Genomic DNA, 15,926 nt, shown 5'->3' with positions numbered 1-15,926 from the left:
CCTCCCCCCACCGCATGGCTGGTAGCAGGGAAGATCCCTGCTAGCCAAACGGGAAAAAGCTCAGCGCCAATCACCCCCTCCTCTTCCCCCTGCTTGGCTACATGCAGGAAAGGATTTCTTTTAAGCCACAGGCAAACAGCCCAGTAGGAATGGCCATCTCTGTCCCCTTAATTAAATTCCTGAATTTCAACCAGGTTATCATGAACAATATCACTCTCCTGAGGATAACACAGCGAGATAAAAAAAGGATGTTGCTTGAATGCCAGCAAACACCGGGACCATACGCAGCTAGGCTTTGTCATGCAATGATACCGGATTACTTGCTACATGCATGGCGTGGTCAAGGGTCCTACCATGGAGGACGGAATAAAGCAGTGCTGCCCAGAAACCTTCTGCAAAGGCTTTTGGAGTACCGTCAGGAGAGCTTCATGGAGATGTCCCTGGAGGATTTCCGCTCCATCCCCAGACATGTTAACAGACTTTTCCAGTAACTGTACTGGCCGCAAATGCATCCCAAGTCCTCAGGGCAAATTAATCATTAAAAAAACACTTGCTTTTAAACCATGTTTTATATTTACAACGTACACTCACCAGAGGTCCCTTCCATTGCTTCTTTGTCTGGGATAGTGGCTTGGGAGGGTAATTCTGTCAGGGTGAGAAAAAGCTCCTGGCTGTTGGGGAGAATGGAGTGCTGTGTGCTCTCTGCAAACTCGTCCTCCTCTTCCTGCTGCTCTTCCCCGTCCGCAGAATCCTCAGGCATGGCTGAGATTACCACCCCCACCTCGGAATCCACGGATAGGGGTGGGATAGTGGTGGCAGACCCCCCTAGAATTGCATGCAGCTCAGCGTAGAAGCAGCATGTTTTCAGCCCTGCCCTGGACTTTCCGTTTGCTTCTTTGGTTTTCTGGTAGGCTTGTCTGAGCTCCTTAACTTTCACACGGCACTGTACTGAGTCCCTGGTGTGGCCTCTCTGCATCATGGCCTTGTAAATTTTTTCAAATGTTTTTTCATTTCATCTTTTGGAACGGAGTTCTGTTAGCACGGAATCTCCTCTTACATACAGCGATCAGATCCAGTACCTCCCGTGCAGTCCATGCTGGAGCTCTTTCTCGATTCTCAGGAGACTGCATTGTTACTTGTGATGATGAGCTCTGCGTGGTCACCTGTGCTGATGATCTCTCCATGCTGGGTGAACAGGAAATGAAATTCAAAAGTTCGCAGGGCTTTTCCTGTCTACCTGGCCAGTGCATCCGACTCCAGATTGCTGTCCAGAGCGGTCAAAATGGTGCACTGTGGGATAGCTCCCAGAGGCCAATACCATCAAATTGCGGCCACACTAACCCTAATTCGACATGGCAATACCGATTTGAGCACTACTCCCCTCGTCGGGGAGGAGTACCGATATCGATATTAAGAGCCCTTTATATCGAAGTAACGGGCTTCGTTGTGTGGACAGGTACAGGGTTAATTCGGTTTAACGCTGCTAAATTCGGTATAAACGCATAGTGTAGACCAGGCCTACAAAGCCTGAAATGGCCACACCCCAGTACGCACAGAGTTCCTGTGATGTCCCACCAAGTCCAGAAGTTTTGGCTTTTTGTCCATAGTGTGAAACTTGAGGGCACTAGGGAGCAGAGAAGTGTCAATAGTAACTCCTTGCCTCCGGCGTTTTCTCCTGCTGGGAGTATGTCTGAGTTTGTTGAAGCTTTGCATGAAATGCAGTTTCTGAAATCTCCGGTCATTGGGCTGGCTCATGACAGCTTCACAAACTGATACCTTCCCCTGGAGGTTCTTTCATGTGCTCTAGAAAATAAGCTTAAAAAATGAAGTCAGACTGGATATGAACTGAGGCAGCAATGTCTTCCTGACATCAGGCCTAAGAGAAATATCAGCTGCCTCAATCATCTCAATATGATGTACACGCTGAAGCCTAATGATGATCATTTGAATGTCAACAGTGTTGTCAACAATTTAATATCAGAGGCAAGAGAATCATATTATGAAGGTTTGTGCAATCTCCTGCAAATAGCATCTCAGTTTGGTATCACAGGTGCACAAAGGTTGGGTTGTAGATGGAGCTTATTTTTTTCAGTCTGACATCTGTTTAGCTGACTGGCTTGGTTTGTTCACTGTTTGATACTGTAAAACAGATGCTTTCCTTTCTGGAACGGTATCTGGTGAAGTGTACACAGATGATACGACTGTGCTGCAATAATTCAGGCAGGAAATGACTTGGATTCAGGTCTTGTGGAATCTGGTGTCTCTAGGCAGTTGTGGTGAGGGGACTGGAGAACAGGCAGCCACTGGGTACTTAATACGGTCTGTATCATGGAATTGTCCTGAAGCAAACTTTCAAGAAGGTGACAGCCTGATCTGATCCCTGTCGTACGAGAAATTAACCTGAGCCCTCCACACAAAAAGGCCCTTGAACAACCATGGGAAAACAGCAAGTTTGGGGCTCTACTGACCTGTGGCTGGTTCAGAACCGGAGACCAAGAGGTAAATGGTCATTCCATCCCCCCAAAAAGCTGGTTTTAAGCTGCTGAGCAATCACAAGACATTCCTGCCCCCCCACTCTCAAAGGAGGGATTAATCCAGCTTTAACCCGGCCACCTTTCCTTTTCAAATCAAAGGGTCTGATCCTGCAACCACCTCATTCACACAAGGCATCCTAGCGAAGCCAAAGGAGCAACTTGCTGAGTGAGGACTACTCCCTTAGGGCAGAGGTTATGGGGCAGGTAGGCTGGGGCATTTGTTGCCTAGAAGGACACAGGACTAATGTTTAGCGCAAGCCGCCCCCGTTCTGCTTGGATCAAAGAGTAATAGCAACAGCATTGGCTGGCTTCTGCAGCCACTCGACCCACACAAAGAAGCCAGTGTCATTGGGAGAGTGAGGAGGGGCAGGCCCTCCAAAGCTGAGATCTGTGAGGAGGACAGAAAAAGCCACAGTCTTGTATGTCTCCTCCTTGCACAGAAATCCTCCTCCCTTCACCCCACTCCCCGCTGTATGCACAGAAATGACAGACTCCACTGCACAGTGGAAAATTCCACCTTCCTTTCCCCAGTGCACAGAACGTTTACATTAAAAACAAGTCGCCTGTGTTTCTCTTTCCTGTGTCCTGCTGCCCAGTCTCCACCCCTCTCCCTCTGCAACGCGGCTGTTTGTTGTTAAATTCAAACAGGAGCAGAGCTTTAGCTGAGCTATTCTGTGCACTGGTTCAAGGACAATTCTTTCCCGAAGATCTCTCAGATGGAGTCTGGCCCAGCATGACGATTAAACTCCGTACCCAGCCACAAACCAGTGTGATCCAACATCTCAGCAACCCTACAATAACAATACAACGTGCACAGTCCAAATCTCTGGGGCAATCAGGCACTAAACTTTGAGTCCACTCCTGCAGCACTTATACACACAGACACATGAGAGTCAGTGGGACCACTCAGGTGAGGAAGACGTGCAACAATAGGGCCTACTAGCTGGTTCAGCTTGTGACTGAGCCCCTGGCCCTGCCCTCACTGGGCCCAGATGGGAGCAGTATCAGGCCCTGAGATAGTGGCTTTGCCGCCTTCTGAGCCGCAGGCAGGGAGTCTGCGTTTCCAGAGCTGAGAGTTTTATTGCAGATGTTGTGTAGCTGATGATCACAATGCCCAGCTCTGCACGCTGTGGTCACCTGAATGTTTTAATGATCCCCACAGAGCAGTACTTTGTGCTCCTGTTAGAAAGACAGCCCCCTTTCAGGTGACCACAGCTACATGTTTGCCATCCTCACTCTCCTTACAATGCTAGTGGGGCACATTGAGCAAGGAGCCTACCCAAAGAGTTGAAGCATCTCCCCTCCAGCAAGTCTTCACTTGCACAAGCCTAGAACCAGAGTCCGGCCCAGTAGACCCAGTATTGACGTCCATTCAGACAGACTAGGGTACAGCACCAGAAGTAGACCCCCGATCCTGCAAATAGATGCACTAGCCCTGCCTCTCAACGTGGGATTCCATTGACTCTGGGGACTCCTGCACCCACACAGAATCCCACTGACGTCAATGTGACGCCATAACGGCACAGGGGTACAGGCTAATGCATCCATTGAGGAGGAGCAGGGACCTAAACAGCTGAGACATTTGCGAATGAGAAATCAGCATTTTCCTTTATGAAAATGATATTTCAACCTTTTTCTGAAAAAGGCTTAAATGCAAATTCCCCTGCACCTGACTAATCCAGGGCATTGTAACTGACTGGCAGGAGACGGAGTCTGACCATCACAATGGGGTGACAGCTAAAACTCTCTGCAAACTAATGGCCTGTTCCCCAGAGGTGCAGAGAACAAGCAACTAGCAACTCCCACTGGAATCAGAGAAGATCAGTTTCTCAGCAAGTCACTGGATCAGGGCCCTGGAAGATTTAAAAGGGAAAAAAAAGATGGCAGGGTTATGTTCCTAAACTCTTGCTAGACGGTGAGTCCTCGCACAGATTCCATAGGCAACGCCACCACTGCCAGAGAAGCTGAAACTCCAGTCGTGAAAGAAAGCACTGGTGCAAAACTACCCATCCATCCTCCCAACTCTTTCTGCAAAGTGAAAACACCTCACATGTGCACACAGAGACACAGGCACTTCCTTTAATAAAACAAATTAATGCAGCATTAGGGTTAGGTTTTAAATGTACAACAGTCAGGACATTCAGAAACCTGTTTCCTACATCAACTGTCACTCAGCACGTATCAGTAATTTGTATTACTATCGACTTAAAAGAAAGCATTATATATATAAGTAAGCATTAAGTCGATAGTAATACAAATATATACATGTGCACAAAATGGCTAAGTTAGTTATAGTGGAAGCTGCTAATGTTTAATCTATGTGCATTTCTGAGGTAAACCCTCATGCTGGATTAGAAAGGAGTAGGTTTTTATTTAACATCTATATTTTAGATGATATATAATTTCTCTATACACATGTATACACAGAGAGGGGAGAGGAGGCGTAGGGGGGAAGGGAGTCAGTCTAGTTCTAACACAGATATTATTTTTAATGGCATTGTGACATTCAAGACAAGGGGTTTAAATTCCACAGCCCTTCTTCTACCAAAGACTTTCCCAGTAAGTACAGAGGGATGCATCTGATTAGTTGCTGCTCTCCCAAAGGCTGCACTTCACTTCAGTTTTGCTTTCCCCCACTAGCTCTGTGTGAGCCCGAGCCAGGCTGGGAAAGCAACACAAAGCTCCATTCAGCCCTCATTTCTGTGAGTAAAGTGAACTACACACACTCACTCCCACCAGGAGAATTCACAGGATTCTGGTAGCTGCTGGGTGAAAGGATTTCAGTTCCTTTGGCTTTGCCATTCCCATCTTCACTTTCCTCGGTTTCGCGTTACCCTAGTTGTGCTTTCCTGGGGAAGGATCTGCCTTGTGCAAACAGGAGGAAGCAGCTGGGTAAGTTGTTGGGGGCTTGGACGGGGGAAGACGAGGCTGGGTTGCAGCCTTTCACTGCTGTGACTGCAGTGGACTTTCACATATTAAGCCAAAATGATCTCAAGAATCTTAATGCAGCTCTTGGTACTGGAGGTTTGTCCACACTGCATAAGCAGTATGCTGAGCACTCCCTGCTCAGGAAAGACTTGGGCATTCAGTGTCCAGGAAGGCTGCAGGTCAGGACTGAGCTGTACTGGCAAAGCCCAGGATTGAGATAAGCCAGGGGTGCAGCAGCGGGGTGGGGGATCACAATCCATGTGTGTGTGAGTGGAGTCTGGGATAGGTGCCACCGCTCAGCACTGAGGTGAGCCAGCAGGGATGTGTGGGGCCCAGGGCTGGGACAGCTGGGGCTGTTGCAGGGGGCTGGGAGGGGCACTGCCATGTGGGGCCCAGGGTAGGGGATGCTGCAGGCAGGAGTGAGGTGCACTAGCAGAGGAGTGAGTGGGACCCCCAGGCATGGTATAGCCAGGGGTGCTGGAGGACAGGCTCAGCAGCGCTATTTGTGGGGGCATAGGATTGCCACAGAAGGGAAGTGTATTAACATAACAGTGGATGGAAAGCTGGCACTGACCTTGGCTCAGGAGACTCACCATCATGAGCCCTGTCTATGCTCAGCTCAGTTCCGCTCCATTGGGGTTTGCAAGGGTGGGAGCCCTACTGCAGACAGAACTGTAAATGCTGACATTTGTTATCCTTCCCCCTCCCCCTGAGATCACCCCCACTCCTTCCCCCCGCTCTGGACTCTCCCACAACATTTTTGCCACTCCACTGACCATTCAAAAAGCCTTTGCTAATGCTGCCCATTTTGCTTCTAGCCACATACTTAGCTTACAGTAATACACTAAAACAGCAGCCCAGGGCGTGCCACATCCCCAGCGCTCAGAGTGGATTCACTGCCTCACAAAGCCTTGGCTGCTTCCTGCCTTGTGTAACCCCTGGCAGGATGGACGGGCCTGTGGGCAGGCTCAGGGTTGAGAGTGAGGCCCCTAGGTTCTCGGGCTGCTCTGCCACTGACTCTGTGACCTCAGGCAAGTCATTCAACCTTTCCAGCCCTTATTTCTCATCCCTCCAATGTCTCTAGTGGCTTCTTCCTGGCTTTATCTCAAGCCTATCCTCCATCTTCATCCTCCTTGACCTTTCTGCTGCCATTGACCTGTCACCTTGCTTGGTTCTCCTGCATCTCTGATGGCTCTTCCCCCCTCCTTTCCCACTTCTCTATGGATGCTCCCTAGCGCTCCATCTTGGGTCCAACTCCTTTTCTCCATCTCTGTCCCATCATTGGGTGACTTCATCTGTTCGCACAGGTTTAGCTGTCACCTGTGTGCTGATGACTTTCAGATACAGTTTTCTGCCATGGCCCGCTCTCTCACTGACTCTCCAACAGCTCCTCTTGGGCAGTTCACTGTAAACTTAAATTCAGCATGGCCAAAAACAAGCTTACAGTCTCCCCTACCGGACATCTTCGCTGACTTTGTTCTGGGTTACAGCTGACCAGACCATCATCTCTCGCAACATCCTGGCCCATAACCTGGCTGACATCTGTAGCTCCTGTCTCTCCTTCTCCCCACATATCCAGGCAATTACTTATTCCTGTTACTCATTCCCTCACAATATTTTAAATAAACCACACTTTCCTTTCTGCCCTGAGGATCAAGTCGCTTGTCTTCATCCCTCTTCCGTCAACCAGCCTTACCCACCTCTGATCCATCTCTAAATGCTGCTGCCAAAACCACTTCTCTCTCACCAATTGCTCCAACCACATGAACTCCCACTGAGTCACTTCACTGACTCCCCAGCTCTCTAAAAATCAAATACAAACTTCTTGTCTTTGCTCCTAAGCCCAACCTCTCAGACATGGTCTCCTCCCACACGTCCCACCTCCACATCCAGCCTGCTCTGCCAGCATGGCCAGCCTCAGCATTCCTTCCCAGCCTCTCACAGACACCTCCATCCCCATGACTTCTTCCCTGCTGACCCTTACAACTGGGGCACGCTCCACAATACAGTCACCAAGCCCACCTCCTTTCACCTCTTCCAAGCCTTTCCTAAGAACTCACCTCTGCCAGGAAGCCTATGGGGAAACAAGGTGGAAGTAACAAACCAAACACAGACTCAGCTTGGATGAGCCATCCAGATGGGTCCACACCTCACTTCCAAACCACTTGATTTTAGTATGGACAACCTTATCCTCCTGTTCACCTCTCATTGTTGCCTTCTTCTGACCTCTCACTTGGTGTGTCCGCTCCAATACAGATTGCAAGCTCACTGGAGCAGGGATCACTGCTTTTTACTTGTTATGGGGAAGTACCTTGCACATTTGAGCCACTTGAAAATAAAATAAAATAAGATAGATAAATAAATAAATAAATAAATAAATAATGTTACCCCTCTGTAAAACGAGGAGACATTACAGATCTGCCTGTCAGGGGTGGTGTGAGGCTAAGCTAATTAGCATTTGTAAAGCACTCAACTACCAATTGGAAGTTGCGGTACAACTACAGTCTTTTATGAGCAAGGATGCGTTGGAACAGTGCTACTGCGATTTGCTCAGAATGGCGATGAGTTACCGCAGTTTCCTACCCTCCTTCTCTTAGGATATATGGCAATGGTAATACGTGTTGTCACATTCACATTAGCACATGCTCTTATGTCTGCAAAATGCTCTCTGCTCCTTTTCTGGCAACACCGGTGTCTTTTAGCCACTCTGCCTTGGAGTGAGATTACATCAGATCTCACATGCTGAAGCAGGTTGGACCTGGTCTGTACTTGGAAAGGAAACCTCCAAGGAAAGTCCAAGTGCTGCAGAAGGAGGTACTGGTGATTTAGCCAAGGTTGCTTGTCCCTCTAAAGCCCTGATCCAGTGAACCATGTAAGCATGTACTTAGCTTTAAGCATGAGAGTCATAGCCCCACCCCCTTGAGTTCAAGAATGGAACCAGAATCAATCCAGCTCCCACTGAGTTCAATGGGACAACTCACATGCTTAAAACTAGGCTCATACCTGAGTAATCTAAACTTCCCGCTGCACTTTCCCTTAGTCACACTATCCCCTCCCCGTCTCTCAAATGGGGCTGGAGCCTTGCAATACACCGTGAAACAACTGCCGCAATCTCAAGGGACACAGCCTGCAGAGCACTTAGGGTCCATGGGGACGAGAAGCACTGTGGGAATGCACATCTCTCTCTGATTGGGGTGCCTCTTCCCTCTCTCTCTCACCTGTAACCACTTTCCAGGATGTGGGGTTCCCTGGGCCTTCTCCTGGTGTCAGCTCTCTTCCCCGTCAGGAGAGCGGCTGCTGAGCGCTGCCCACGGATCTGCATCTGCGATAACATAAAGCACCACGTCATGTGTCTGAACAAGAACCTCACGGAGGTGCCCATCACCATCCCACAGGTCAGTCCCTGGGCACAGCGGGGGAAGCGAAGAGTCAGAGGCAAACACAGCACAAAGTGCTCTTAAACTGCTCTTCACACACTTGCTGCCGCTGCCACCACCATCAAAGCTCCTCACCCCCTGGGGCATCTGGGTACCAGTCTGATTCTCTCTCTCCCTGCACAGCACTGAGCCACACAGGCTGCTGTAGGACAGGGGAGAGGCAGCAGAACAAGATGCAGGCAAGTGTGGTTCACTTCATCCAGATGTCTGGGTTTCCAAAAGATTTGTGCAGTAACCTCGCAGCCTTTCAATGCCATTGATGTGAAAATCTTAAGGGAGGGGTTGATCCACATGCAGGGCAGTTTGCAAGACAAGCTGGTCTGCTCAGGGTCAGCTCTTCTACTGCAGAACAACATAAAAATAACTCAGCTGATCAAGACAAAAAAAACAAACAAAAAACAATTATAATATTTTCTGGTCAATACACAGTCAGGCCCCTCCGAGGTGGTGATTGTTACAGGCCTTAAGCTAAAGCAGAGTCAGATAGCGAAATAAGGAAACAAGGGAAACCCAGATGGCTGCAGGAAGGTGGTGTTGGTTTAGGAGGCACTTTCCCCTCTGAGTCAGTACTAAACTAAGGCTCATGCAGGATATTAGCGATTGCTGCACTGCAAGAAGCCTGGTTCAGCAGGACGAACAGTCACTATTGAGATCCCATCACAACTTCATGCAGCAGACTGGAGGTGCTCTGGGAAGTGTCTCTTCCAAGTACTGATCAGTCATGAGCTTGCTTGTGAGATTTGGCCAGATCACAGCGATAAAGGCTGCAGAGAGGCCTGGGACAGCCTGTCACTCTGCTGCAGAAGGGTGGGAGAGGTTTTGGGTTCCATCTTCAATAACTGATGCTTGTGTAATCAACAGGTCACCCAAAAATTGGATCTCCGGGGCAACAACATAAAAGTCATCCCTGGAGGAGCTTTCCTCCCTATCCCATACCTCACCCACTTAAACCTGCAGCGATGCAATGTGGAAAGTATTGAGGAAGGGGCTTTCAGGGGACTAGGACGACTGATCTACCTCAACCTGGCTTCCAACAATATAGCCTTCATCTACCAGGAGTCTCTGGATGGGCTGTCTTCTCTTCAGCAGCTCATCCTGGAGAAGAACCGCATAGAAGAGATAAAGCCAGGGGCTTTCAGCCAACTGGGCTTCCTCAGCTTCCTCAACCTTGGTGAGAACTTCCTGGTCTACCTGCCCGATATGGTCTTCCAGGGCCTGCAGCTGATCAAGTGGCTCCGCCTGTCCCATAATGCACTTCATGTCATAGCCACAGAGGCCTTTGCTGGGTTGCCGACCCTGAGGAGGTTGAGCCTGGACCACAATGAACTGCAGTCCCTGCCCACAGAGGCCCTGTCGAGGCTGTCGGGTACCACACGGCTGGACCTGGGACACAACCCGGTCACCTACATTGGCGAGGAAGCTATTGAGATGGCTTCACTGAAGCAGCTGTTCTTGGACAACATGGCCCTGCAGGATGTCTCACACAAAGCCTTTGTGAAGAGCCCCCTGCTGCACACAGTCGACCTCCACAACAACCAGCTGCAGGTGCTGCAGCCACTGACAGAAGCTGCTCACCTGAAGAAAATCAACTTAACAGGGAACCCCGTGGTTTGCACATGCTACATGCGGCCCTTCAAGGAGTGGACGGAGAAAGCGAGGGTCCAGGCTGATGTACCATGTGCAGGCCCTGGCGCCTTCAGAGGTGAGCAGCTGGAGTTGCTGAGGTCCATTGATATGAAGTGTGGGGGCCCTGCCCCGGATGAGAAGCAGCTCCCCAGCCCAGCCACCCCCAGGAGGGAGCCAGAGGGAAATGCTAAGACAAGGTGTCCAAAAGTCTGTGCCTGCTCTCCTGATTTCCAACACAGCAACTGCGAGAACAGAGGCCTCCGGAAGATCCCCAAGGGGTTCCCAGGCAACACCCAGCTGCTGGACCTGCACCAGAATGAGTTCCACTCCATACCCAAGGGATCCTTCCCCGGCTTAAAGAAGCTGGTCTCACTCCATCTGCAGAGCTGCAAGATCACGGAGCTGCAGCCGGGGGTCTTCCAGGGCTTAAAGAAGCTGGTCTACCTCTACCTGTCTAACAACAACATTGCTGCCATAGATGCTGCTGCCTTTGGCGGGGCCCCCCAGCTCAGTTACCTGTACCTGGACCACAATGGGTTCACTCGGATGCCCACGGCGACCTTCAGCCTCCTGCCCAACCTCTTCTCCCTCCACTTGCAGCATAACTCCATCAGCCAACTGTCAGACAATGACCTGGCTGGGGCAGGGCAGCTACGCTGGGTCTACCTAAGTGGGAACCGCATCACTCGTGTGTCTCCCAGGGCCCTGAGCCCCGCCAAGATGCTAGAGAAGCTGCACCTGGACGAGAACCTATTGCAGGAAGTACCCACCGGGTCCCTCAGGGGTTTGCCTGTCCTTAGTGAGCTGAAGCTGTCCAAGAATCCCATCAAGTCTATTGCGGATGGAGCCTTCCTCCCTGTAGCCAGATCCTTGCTACACCTATATCTGGATAATATGGGGCTAGAACAGGTGAGAGGAGGGAGAAGGGCGAGTGCCCCAGCCTAATAAAGCTAAATAATACTATACAAGTTACTGTTCGGTCACCTCTCCTCCCTGCTCCCATTGCAGGGCACTTCCCTGCAGCACATTCCAGTGCTTCTTCTGGATGAAATGAAGGGGCTTCCAACCCAAAGCAATGGCCCCAACACTGGGGCTTGTACCACTTCCCTTGGGAGATGATTGCTCAGCCTGAGACCTCGCTTGGAAGAAAAGCTTCTCAATATTTAGTCTGAATTGCACCTTTGTTCAGTTTTATCCTGTTACTCCTAGTGATTATGCCCCCTCGGTCTGCCCCAACAGTCCCCCTCTCCCCCTCCTTGGCAATTGCACCTTTCACAGGTGCCAGATCCTCCCCATGTCATAGCCCAGCCAGGTTACAGGCTCTTCATTCCTTTAATCTGTCCTCATTAAGGGCTTGATACAAAGCTGAGGATAGTCAATAGAAAGATTCCTGTTTCTTTCAATGGGCTGTAGAACCTGCCCTAAGCTCCTCCCCCAAGGATCCTAATAATTGATATTTCTCTTTCCTCCAATTTGTCAATATTTCTTCTTGTTCTGTGAAGAGCTATTCCGAGGGATTCCCCTCTGCCACTCACCTGTTTCTCTCTCCTCTCAAGCACCCGAAATTGCCACCATCCTCCTGTCAGCCAAGGCTCCTTTCAGGCTCAACAAGGCAGCATTCCGGGGCCTCCCACGCTGCTTTCACAGCAACTCCCAGCCCTGGGGAAGGAAAGCGCCAAACCTGAGTCCAGGGGGGACTGCCTGGCCATTCGGTCTTACTGTCAAGTCTCAAAACTGAGAATGCAGCCACCGCAGAGCCCAGCGTTTCTCTTGCTTGCAGAGAAGAAAGTGGAACATGTCCTTGCCAAATTCTTTCCTTTTCAATGGAAATTTGGGTACATTCTGAGGTCCCCATAATGCAACCCAAACTGGTTATGTAAATTAAAGGGGTCTTGGTACTTTTTCATAGCATGAAACCCTTGTTCAGCTACTTGTAACACAATCTCTACTCACATGTGATCCCAGAATCCTCAGTGCTGGTTTTCACAGCCCCTCAAAGGAAGTGCCGCAGGAATAGTGGTTATTGAGGTGCTTCTGGAATCCAGAGACCATCCTGAGCATGAGGGACTGAACCAAACCTGAAAACCAGAGGTGGGAAAGCGGAGCGGGCTTTTCCCTTTGTGACTGTTCCAGAGGCTGACAATCTCTGCCACAGAGATTAAATTAAAATGGGGCACTGGATCCACAAAGTCTTGCAAGTAGAAAGCACGTACTCTATGGCGCTGACCCAACTAAGCACTTAAACACAAGTAGCGACCTTGAAAATGACACTGCTCCTATGCTTAAAGTTAAGCACATGCTTACGTGCTTTGCTGGACTGGGGCCTGTTTAAACTGAGATAAAAAATAAGATGACAATCAGTTAACCAGGGACTGAAAAAGCCCCTACAATCTGCTCAGTTCAGTGCCTTGCCATTAGTTAAAGGAAAACCTGAGTCAAAAGTGAAAAGCTATATTAAGCGTAACACATCCAGTTGCCAAAAAGACAAAATACCAAATTGAAAAAAAAGTGTTAAATATAGCTATTAAGAATCACACATGTATGTATATAACACTGTGCATTTACCCCGCACTTTCAAACACAGAACAGGTGAAATTCCCTGCTACAAAGAGTTTACAATCCACAAAATAATGCAAAATGAAATAGGACACTGACAACTTGAGTCTGATGCAGGTTAAGAGACACAAAGTGCAATATTTCAACATGTGAAGTAGGTAGAGGCTTTCACAGCTATTTAAGGGAATTAATATTTAGCACTAAATATTAAGTACCATTGTGCAGGAGGTCAGACTAGATGATCATAATGGTCTCTTCTGACCTTAAAGTCTATGAGTCTATTAGTTAATGTAATTCATAGAATCACAAAGACAGAGAACTCACTTTACACAGTAACTCTGAAAGTCTCTGCTTCTCTCACAATGAGCTCCTGCACTTCCTTTGTCTCAAATTAGGTCATCAAACTGACCTGTGTGCTGGGTAGTATTGATACCAAGTGATAGTAACTCAAGCCCCATTCCCAGTGGAGACAGGAACCAATGAGAGAGAGAGAGAGACACACACACACACACACACCTCTCCCTATTAAAATCATCCACAGCTGTTTTCCTTTGACTCATCAGCCCCATCTCATCATTTGCAGCTTTCCTCAGGGGCCTTTGCTGGTCTGGGTCCCAGGATGAAGAGTCTGTACCTGGACAACAACAACATGTATAACGTGCCTGATTTGCGCAACTTCACAGGGCTGGAGGTCATCAACCTGAGAGACATCCCCTTCCACTGTGACTGCCAGATCCTCCCACTGCGCAGGTCAGTCACTGCTTAGGTCCAGCAGCCTGGCTGGGCCTGACTGATAGGAGGGTGTGGATCTCTGCTCAGTTCCTGCCAGGGAGATGTTCATACCACTGAAAATACCACTGCAACAGGGACCAATATTCAACTTTGCTGCCAGTCTTAGCAGGGAGGCTAATCCATGAGAACATTGAAATCCATGAGAGTTAGGTGCCTAAATACCTTTGAGGATCTGGGCCCTCCTGCCTAGAGAGGAGCTCTCCACAGTACGGTTGAGACATATGGGTAGATGAGGGCAAAGAGAAAAGCAAAGGAACTGGCAGGTCAGAAAAGACCATAGGTCCTCTGGTTGCCTGCCTCACCCAATTCCTGATGCTTCCAAGGGAGGTGTAAACGCCACATAACGCGCCTCGTTGTGCTGTAGCCTGCCATGTACTTCTTCATGACCGCAGTTGCTGCTCACCTTATACCCTGAAGTGTGAGGTCTGGGAACCCTTGAAATATGTCCTGGTTGGGGTGACTGCAGCTGCGATTCTTACTCTATACAACTGCATTTTTGGGGTGTTAAAACTTTCCAAACTGTTTGCACATGTGGGGAGACTGAAGTGCCTTGCCTGAGCTGTTCCCCTTCCAGGGGTACACAGAGGGCATTACTCTCCAGGACCGTCAAGTCAGCCCCAAAGTCCCTTTGAACTTGTTAAAAGAGAGCAAATGCCCTGGTTTGCCAGCACAGCCATTTGTGCCAGTAATTTGCTAAGTCCACTTGGAGTTTCTCTCATCTCCTTCCTCTGTCTCTTGCCCTATTTTCAGATGGATTGACAAACTGAACCTGCGCGTGGGAGCCACCTGTGGGTCCCCAGCAGAAGTCCGCGGGCAGAAGGTGAAGCTTTCTGCTGTCTTCAAAAGCTGTCCAGGCTGGGGTATGGAGAAAGGCAGAAGGGCTCATCCAGACAAAGTCAAGGCCAAAATCAAAGCAGAAAGAAGCCCCAGCAAGGAAAAGAGGTCAGGAAAAGCACAAGCCAGAGGCACCAAGAAGAGCAAAGCATAAGAAGGTGTGGCCCTGCTGCAGCTGCTGAAGTGTCGTCTTAGCAGTGTGTGGCTGTGGATGCACTTGACTAGCTAGTAGGAAGCAGCTTAGTGAGAGAGAAGCTTTAATGGCCTTTTATTCACGTTGCAGTGAGATTTCCATTGCACAGCGGAAAGGAGCAGACCTGACCGTAGCTATGGGAGACTGAGCTCTGGGATTCTGGTGGGATGGGGGCTGGAAGGGCAGTGTGTGTGCCGTGTGTTGCAGGGGAGGGAATTCAAAGAGGAAATCGCATTGAGAGGAAAAAGCAGATGTGAGAGTTCCTTCTGACAATCCCATGGTGCTTTTCATGAGGTGCTTTCCCCATCCTGCTCCCCTGCTTCTGTGCCAAATCATAGCTTGAGCAATTCCATTGTGTCTCCCTAAGTTCCTCTTGCAGTTTCAGTGGAACATGTTATTGTTCTCTTCCTGCCCTAAAGCGCTGCGTCATGCTGCTGTGCATTATGTTTCACCCCTGAGGTGGCTGATAGTTAGTGGTGGGGGAATAATCTGCTGTCCCCAGGCAGGGTTTCATGTCACTTCTGATTCAGTGGCCAGCCACTTGCTGTGGAATGCAGCCCTTGCTACAGAATTGGAGCTTCCAGCCAAAACCAATACATTTCTAGCCCACATGGTTGAGCAGTTAACACTGGAAACACAAGCGAGTGTAATACATGCCGTATTGACTTTGTGAGTCTGCAGAGACCCTGAAACAATAACTGTGGGGGAGGGGAGACAGGATGGGACACACCCCACTGATCTCACTGGAGCATCAGGTCTCAAACCTCCTGATGAATATTGAAATGCCAACATTGCTAACTATCCACTGGTTTCAGAAGAGAAGTCCAGTAAAAGTACATATCCCACAATCCCCAACCACCCTCTGTACCTTCCCAGGTGTCAACAGCTCCAACTGTCTCCCTGCCCAAGTTCCCAGATCTCTCCCTCACACTGCCACCCAGCAGATCTGCGTCATTAATACAAACATCGGCAGCAAATTGAAAATTCATGGATTTAAACCTCAAAATAAACAGCACGGGGGCTATA

General features: G+C 49.4%; 2 protein-coding genes across 6 annotated transcripts in view; one reads left to right on the top strand and one right to left on the bottom strand.

Moving 5' to 3' along the window:
* Nucleotides 1-8,769, bottom strand: part of LOC115643236 (chondroadherin-like) — a 26,757-nt gene extending 17,988 nt beyond the window's left edge. For 2 of the 4 annotated variants that reach the window (XM_030547129.1, XM_030547149.1), the window contains exon 1: nucleotides 5,265-5,344. The gene's annotated coding sequence lies outside the window, so the exon portion shown is untranslated. Of the gene's footprint in view, nucleotides 1-591; nucleotides 628-5,264; nucleotides 5,345-7,664; nucleotides 7,791-8,680 lie in introns of those variants that run through there. The other 2 variants (XM_030547133.1, XM_030547139.1) reach the window with 2 other exon arrangements.
* On the top strand, nucleotides 5,349-15,926 carry CHADL (chondroadherin like). 2 transcript variants are annotated; one of them, XM_030547112.1, is made up of 5 exons: nucleotides 5,349-5,426; nucleotides 8,687-8,857; nucleotides 9,761-11,434; nucleotides 13,665-13,831; nucleotides 14,624-15,926. In XM_030547112.1, exons 2-5 carry the CDS (start codon nucleotides 8,699-8,701, stop codon nucleotides 14,859-14,861), a joined length of 2,238 nt encoding a protein of 745 aa, XP_030402972.1. In that variant the 5' UTR covers nucleotides 5,349-5,426; nucleotides 8,687-8,698; the 3' UTR covers nucleotides 14,862-15,926. The 2 variants fall into 2 exon arrangements, with proteins under 2 accessions (XP_030402972.1, XP_030402981.1); XM_030547121.1 differs by lacking the exon at nucleotides 13,665-13,831 and having other exon boundaries at nucleotides 14,624-14,716.

The sequence above is a fragment of the Gopherus evgoodei genome, chromosome 1 (genome assembly GCF_007399415.2).
Source record: "Gopherus evgoodei ecotype Sinaloan lineage chromosome 1, rGopEvg1_v1.p, whole genome shotgun sequence".
Lineage (NCBI taxonomy): Eukaryota > Metazoa > Chordata > Testudines > Testudinidae > Gopherus > Gopherus evgoodei.
The sequence above is the reverse complement of the archived record's forward strand: the minus strand, read 5'-3'. Positions and strand labels throughout refer to the sequence as shown.